The 7,782-nt window shown below is 36.0% G+C and overlaps 1 protein-coding gene across 1 annotated transcript in view; it reads left to right on the top strand.

The window, feature by feature from the left end:
• IPO5 (importin 5) overlaps window positions 1-7,782 on the top strand; it is a 35,378-nt gene that overhangs the window by 24,737 nt on the left and 2,859 nt on the right. Inside the window, exons 17-24 of the mRNA XM_008578356.1 lie at window positions 413-509; window positions 1,538-1,710; window positions 2,829-2,940; window positions 3,025-3,080; window positions 3,966-4,088; window positions 4,978-5,197; window positions 5,794-6,022; window positions 7,377-7,518. Of these exons, the coding sequence (XP_008576578.1) occupies window positions 413-509; window positions 1,538-1,710; window positions 2,829-2,940; window positions 3,025-3,080; window positions 3,966-4,088; window positions 4,978-5,197; window positions 5,794-6,022; window positions 7,377-7,518 (1,152 nt within the window). The remainder of the gene's footprint in view (window positions 1-412; window positions 510-1,537; window positions 1,711-2,828; window positions 2,941-3,024; window positions 3,081-3,965; window positions 4,089-4,977; window positions 5,198-5,793; window positions 6,023-7,376; window positions 7,519-7,782) is intronic.

Below are 7,782 nucleotides of genomic sequence, written 5' to 3' on the forward strand. Positions count from 1 at the left end.
ACCGGTAAGGGTCCCCCCCGCAACCCTCAGCATGGTGTGGTCTGCACCACGCTCAGCCAGTGAGCGCACCTGCCATCCCTATATAGGATCCGAACCCATGGCCTCGGCGCTACCAGCGCCTTACTCTCCCAAATGAGCCACAGGGCCAGCCTACAAAAGAAATTAAAAAATAAAAACAATATGGACTATTCCAGCCTTTGAATGACAGTATATACTACATCATTTCTTGGCTCCTTCTCATTTTTAAATTATTTTTAGTTAGAAAACTTAATTTGACAGTCCTGAATGCAATTTTAAATGTGGTCCTAATCAAGATACAACATTCTGTGGTCTTTATAATTTTGCTTTTTTTTAATAAATATTAGTACCTAAAAATAAAATTGATCTTCATTTCTTAATACTTTGGTTTCAGGTTTGCTACGCTAAAGAGTTAAAGGAAGGTTTTGTGGAATACACTGAACAGGTTGTCAAATTGATGGTTCCTTTACTGAAATTTTATTTTCACGATGATATCCTACAACTTTTGAATACAAAACATGTCTAGATTTAGTAAGACTGTAGCTTCTTCAAGTATGAGACATTGTGTTCACTGAAGTGTACGTCGTCATTATTGTTTGTGTTTGAACTAACTATAGTTTTAAATTATAAACTTAGTTTTCTGCATATGCTTTTGTTCCATCTTGTACCAAAAACATGAAAAAGGAAATGTTACCTGTCCTGTAGTTACCTATCCTCTAATGATAGACATTATTAGCAAATGTTTATAATGTATATAGTTGTTACTTTTCACAAGTATCTTTTGGTAATGTTCAGAAAATAAAATCTTAATAGTTAACTTTCCATAACACAGAGAATCCTACATTTCAAATATGGATAGCACCTTTGGGGAGAAGCATCTCTTGGTAAATCTGCATGTTAATGTTTTCCTACTCAAAATAATGACAGTCATAATTAGTATGTATAGGTACATTTTTATGTCTTTACACACATACACACAATTTCACAGATGGGCAAAATGAGGACAGCTCAGGGAGTGGTAGAGCCCAGACCCAAACACAGATGTGTCTGACTCTTGTTTCAGTTCCTCGTGCAGTATCCTGGAGTGGTTTCCCTTACGGAAGATGGCTTTTGCCCAGCAAAGACTTTCCATGATGCCAGAGTACAAAGCAGAATTGAGGAAGTTATCAAGACCTTATTTTATAAGTGGTATTAGATAGAGGCAACTTAATCTGTATTAAAAACTGAATAGATTAAGATAATTAAATCAATTAATTAAGACAGTCTGTCTGCCACTGGACTCATTCCAGCTCTGTTATAGGTGACAGAAGAGATAGGAGGTGTGTCTTGTGGGCGGGGGACTTTCCTATTTTTATATGCACTTTATATTTAACACAAACTCTTGGATAGCTGTCTTAGATAAACAGAAGTTGCCTTAGCACGCCTATTAATGCAATGAACAGTTTAACATTTAAGTAAGCAAAATGCTAGTAAAAACTTTTGAGGTTCCTTAGTGATTACATTTCCTTGACAATAAAACGTGTTCGAGTGGCAGCAGCAGAATCCATGCCTCTTCTCCTGGAGTGTGCAAGAGTCCGTGGTCCTGAATATCTCACACAGATGTGGCATTTTATGTGTGATGCTCTAATCAAGGCCATTGGCACAGAACCAGATTCAGATGTCCTCTCAGAAATAATGCATTCTTTTGCAAAGGTGAGTATTACTTTCTTAAAGAATATGTGTAAGGTTATGTGTTCATTTATTAGTCTTGGGAAATAAGGGGGGAAGATTTATTTGTATGATATGCTATAGCATAAGTTTTCTTTTTTACTGAAAATGTTCAAATTTTTTATTTTAATATTTTGGTGTTGACATTTTTGCTTAAGAGTAGGCATTGAAGAAAGGGTGTGTTTGCTGTGGAAGGTCATGGTTGGTGGAGGGAATGATATAAGCAAAGGCATGGAAGCATGCATTCTTTGGAAAAATAGAAGAAATTTTGAATACTCTTATATTCCAGTCTTGATTTGTTTCTACCATCGTGTACATAATAATCCAGCTGCAGAAACATGAGTATCATACCAGTTCATGTCTAGTTTCTGTCCTATTCACTCTCCAGATTTGTTTTTCCCCATTGCCCCATCTCTTATTTGTGCTGTTGAAATAACCTCACTCAGTCTACTCCAGAAGTCCTTCTCCTTTGTTTTCCTCCCAATTCACTCTTTTCTCAAGCACTAATTTGCTCTTTATTGAGTCACTTCCCTTCGCGTACTCACAGTGTCACCCCCATTGTGCACAACTCCATAGCTTCCTCCAAGTTTGATTTAGAGGTTCTTCAGCATCATTACTTGTCCTTATTTACATTCCTGCAATTCAGAATTTCTTCTGTTTTTTCAAAGAATCTTTGCTTCCATGACTTTGCCCATATCATTTCCTCCATCTGTAATGCCCTTCCAGGGTAAATTTACCCTTTTTTCAATTTTTTCTTTGTACATTGTATGTAGAGAGTATGTAAGTAGTAATTGTGCTCCTTAGGAGCTGGTTTACGTCTGTTCCAATCTTTAAATCCTCAGTACCTATCATAATGCCCGCATGTAAGGTATGCTCAATAGATGCTTAAAATAAAAATATTTTTTCTAACTCCTCTCTTTAAATATTGTCATTCTAACAAATACAACAAATCAAGTATATCTATTCATTTAATCATTAATCTTCCAGGATACTGAATTGTGTTCATTTTTCTCGGACTTCCATGTGATTCCTAGTGGAGTTTAACTTTTGACTGTAAACACCCTTAAATCTTATGGGTTGCTTTCTTTCCTCATCCTCCTTAGTGCATTGAAGTAATGGGAGATGGATGCCTTAATAATGAACACTTTGAAGAACTGGGAGGTATATTGAAAGCAAAACTAGAAGAACATTTTAAAAATCAAGAATTGCGGCAGGGTAAGTTTTCCATGCTTTTATTTCTGAATGTAATCCTTGACCATTTGGCAGTCATTTAAAAGCATTTATTTGGGTGTGTTTTAGTTAAAAGACAAGATGAAGACTATGATGAACAGGTGGAAGAGTCACTACAAGATGAGGTAAATTATTCCCTTTGGAACTTAATTTACATGACCGTATTCATCTGAAAGATTTTTAATTCATCTGACTTTCTGATGTAATTATCATTAATCTTTAACAGAAGACTCTAATGTATTTCATTTATTAGTTTACAGAATAAGTAATTTGAAATTAACTGATTTGTCTTTTGGGTGCTGTTTGTGCATTTCATTGAAGTACCTCACACACCAAAACACTTTGGAGTTTACCTAGTATTTTCTTGTATATATTGCTCACAACAACCATTTGTATTTGGTGGTGCTTTCATCATTTTAGGGATGAATGACCTCAAACTCCAGTGTTAAATGATTGCCCAGAGTCACACTAACGGCCTGGGTCCTTCTTCATCATGTTGCTCAGTTCTCTCAGACCACATGGCACCGTCATATTTTGACTGTGTGCTGAACATTGTGGTATGTGGCCACCCAGTGGGCCAGTACTAACATGTGCAGGTCATTCCAGTTCCCTGCAGGTTGCTCGCATACTGCCAGTGATGAGACCACAGACTCCCCACCTTGCTACTCCAAAATGAGGAACATTCTGCCAAAAACAAAATATAATAATAGTAAAGTAAAAATGCTTCTGTTTCAGAGTGTAGAAACTGGGGACAATTTTAAATATGTTCCAAGGAAAATCTTTGCAGTAAGTGCAGTACTTGACATACACCTTTCTCTTTCCATAAGCAGGTAGGAGAGAAGACATGACCCCTGGTGTTTAGGTGGCTTCAGTCTCTAGACTCTTGATGTGCCCTTAAGACGATGAGAAATTTGATTTTCTGTATTTCTTAGATTTTTATAAATGTTACTATCAATAATCAGATACTTTTTAATCCGTATGGGTATGTGTGTGTGTTTTTTTTTTTTTAGGATGATAGTGATGTTTATATTCTGACCAAAGTGTCAGATATTTTACACTCAATATTTAGTAGCTACAAGGAAAAGGTGTTACCATGGTTTGAACAGCTGCTTCCATTGATTGTCAACCTAATTGTAAGTATTACTTCTCTAAAAGTTGTTTAGGATAGTTGACCTAGAATTCTTTTGTCACAACATATAAAATCTTATGCTTCAGTTAAAATGTGTCTCATTAATTATGGTTTCCACCACACATCTTTAATTTTATCACGTTAGCAATGGTTCTGGATATTTCCTCAACATATACTAGAAGATTGCTAGTTAGTTTTTCATAGGCCAATTTAGTTATAACATATTCAAGGACATACAAGTGACTTTTCATTATTTCAGATTATCTGTACTCTGCTAAATTAACAAATGGAAACAGAATGACTACATTTTTTTCAGTGGACCATAGACAGTTCAGTTATGATCCTTGTTATGTACAACCAGCAATCATGGATTATGGATAATGGGCTTATACAAGGGTACACCAAAAGTTCATGAAAAAATAGAATTAAAACATGGTATGAATCTTAATGTTTTATAGACTATATATATTTTAGAGCAGTTTTAGGTTCACAACTAAATTTAAGCACACAGGACTTAGCCTGTTGAATCAGTGCTATAAAGTTAAGATCCTAATGTCTTTTATCATTGTATTTTTAAAATATAGCATTATCATTGTCTTTTTATAAAGTAAATCTAAATTGCTGCTGTTGTCAGTTCTTCTCTGTAGATGGTAGTGTCAGATTGTGGAGTTCTGTAACAAATCACACAAGCCTTTTAAACCTGTTTCATTAAATCTGTATATTAAATTGAATGTTGTTAGTCCCAAGAAGTGGTTGTTACTACTGTGTTTTCTTTTTTTCATTGTTCATATCAAGAATATCAATGTAAGCAGATAGTCTAATGTAAATATTTATTCCTTTACATTTCTTATGTACACCAGTATTTAAAGATTAAAATACAATCTTTTTTGTAGTGTCCACATAGACCATGGCCAGACAGACAATGGGGATTGTGCATCTTTGATGATGTCATAGAACATTGTAGTCCAGCCTCATTTAAATATGGAGAATATTTCTTAAGGCCAATGCTCCAATATGTATGTGACAACAGCCCAGAAGTCCGGCAAGCAGCTGCATATGGCCTGGGAGTTATGGCACAGTATGGTGGAGATAACTATCGCCGTTTTTGTACAGGTACTTTTGTTTATTCTCTTACATGCATTTCATTCCAGACATCCATCCCTTTTATCTCTACCTCATTCTCTTTACACAACCACAAACATTATATGCCTATTCCTGCTTTATTCTTGTCCCCCTTTTCAAACACCTCATCTGTAGCACTTAGGAATTTATCAACTTTATTCTCATGGAAGTGGAAATGAAATCTGAGTGGAATCAAAGTCCTCTCCTCCTTCCCAGCTGTCCAGGGTACAATTTGTTTGGGGGATATACCACAGCCTTAGCATAGGACTTTTAAAACTTACTGCGGAATACACCTAAGCAGCTTTTAAAGCTTAATTACCCTCAGATGATTAGCACTGTAAATCTGGAAGCCACTAATCTCTTGGAGTCTCCAAGTTAGTAATGTACTAGTGCTTCTGTCCATGCTGGGGCAGTCCTTCTTCCCTTTGTCACCATTCTGTGATGATGTAGCCAAGAGATAAAACTTTTCCTTACACTGTAACATGTCTTCACCATAATCGATACCTGGACCAAAGATAAAAACAGTTATATTCACTTGCATGAAACTGTGAGGTTTTAACTGACTTTTTTTCAAATGCTTATTATAGAAGCACTTCCACTGCTAGTAAGAGTAATTCAGTCTGCAGATTCTAAGACCAAAGAAAATGTCAATGCCACAGAGAACTGCATCTCAGCAGTAGGGAAAATTATGAAGTTCAAGCCTGACTGTGTAAACGTTGAAGAAGTCCTACCACACTGGTTGTCTTGGCTGCCACTACATGAAGATAAAGAAGAAGCTGTTCAGACTTTCAATTATCTGTGTGACCTGATTGAAAGGTAAGAAAGCAGACTGACCTTATTTCCTTCCCCTTCACAAAAGAACATGCTCCCTTGCATTTTCCCCCAATGTCAGTCTTTTAAGGTTTAACCCCACAATCTCTGCACAGCCCTCAACTGTATAGATTTCTAATAATGCTGTCTTTATAAATTATTCTAAGAAACCTTATCACAGTTAAGATTGCCTTTAATAAGATCTAACTTTGTTATTCATATGAAATTAAATTCAACAGGTGAGGCACTTTAGAAAATGTTTTAAGGTTATCATCTAGTGTTCTGTTGCCCACCAGTTTAATTATAGAATGAGAGTGAAATACATTGTTAGTAACATTTGACCCTCTAGAATTCTGGTGTTTTTCTTTGAATTCAAGAATCAGTGATATAAGGGAAGTATACCAGACAGGCCATAAGACCTGGCCCTCAGCTCTTGCATTATTGATGCTATTTTATGTCCAAGAGTATATCTGAGAGTTGCAACACCATGGAGGCTATCAAAACTATCAAATCAAAGGCATGTTCTTTGATGTCTGGTTTTCTAAGTCCAGGTTCCCCTAAATACTAGTCAGATCTGGACTCTGTCAGTATTAATTACTGTTTTTTAGTTCATGAATAGATCCAAACGCTACAACCACTGGAGTTTGTAGCAGTAAGCCAGCAGGCATTTTCCTTCATGCCTGTTTAAGCTCAGGTTCACTAAATATTGTGTTTGAACCTTCCCACTGAGAACATCATTAAGGAATATAACTGACATCCTGTTGGCTATACACTCATTATCTGCTTTAGCACCTGAAATGACCAGCCCTCAATCATGCTATTTGATCATCTCCCTTGGAAATGACTACTCTGAAATTCTCTTAATGACAAAGACTAGAATTCTACTGTTATGTTCCTTTGCATTAAACTTGCCTAGAGTTTATTTCCCAGCTTACACTTGAAATGCCCATATAATTTTTTTGGAACTTTGGGTTTATTTTAGAAACCATTTTGCAGTAGCAAAATAAAATTCATGTTAAGCAACTATTATTCTTAGTAATATCTTGTTTTTTAAAAAATATGTCACAGATTATCTATAAAGCTCTTAGAGCAATCTGTTGTTTGGCTCTTAAACAATCTTGAGAGATGAGCCTAGTATTTTTTCTATTCTACATGGGAAGAAACTGGAAAACTAACATGTAAAATTAGCTGGTTTTCTTCCTACTTAATTTGAAAGCAGTTGATTTTAGTGAACGCATAATCATTTTATAATGACCTTAGAATGGAATTTAGTGGTGGGAGAAGGGTGTAGTAGAGTGTGAGAGCCTGAGTGATTCCTCCTTGTAAACTTACTTATAAAGCTTTTCTTCTCTTTCGTCAGTAATCACCCAATTGTTCTTGGGCCAAACAATACCAATCTGCCCAAAATATTCAGTATAATTGCAGAAGGAGAAATGCATGAGGCAATTAAACATGAAGATCCTTGTGCCAAACGCCTGGCCAATGTAGTTCGCCAAGTACAGGTAAGCTGATTTGGTTGAATTGGGGAAAGGGAAATAAAACCTTTTTTTTTTTTTTTTTTTTTAAAAAGGTGACTGGTAAGGGGATCTTAACCCTTGACTTGGTGTTGTCAGCACCACACTCACCCAGTGAGCAAACCGGCCATCCCTATATGGGATCTGAACCCGTGGCCTTGGTGTTATCAGCACCGCACTCTCCCGAGTAAGCCACAGGCTGGCCCGAAACCTTTTTTTTTTTTTTTTTTTTTTTTTTAATTTCTTTTTTTA

This window comes from Galeopterus variegatus, unplaced genomic scaffold (genome assembly GCF_000696425.1).
Source record: "Galeopterus variegatus unplaced genomic scaffold, G_variegatus-3.0.2 Scaffold74, whole genome shotgun sequence".
Lineage (NCBI taxonomy): Eukaryota > Metazoa > Chordata > Mammalia > Dermoptera > Cynocephalidae > Galeopterus > Galeopterus variegatus.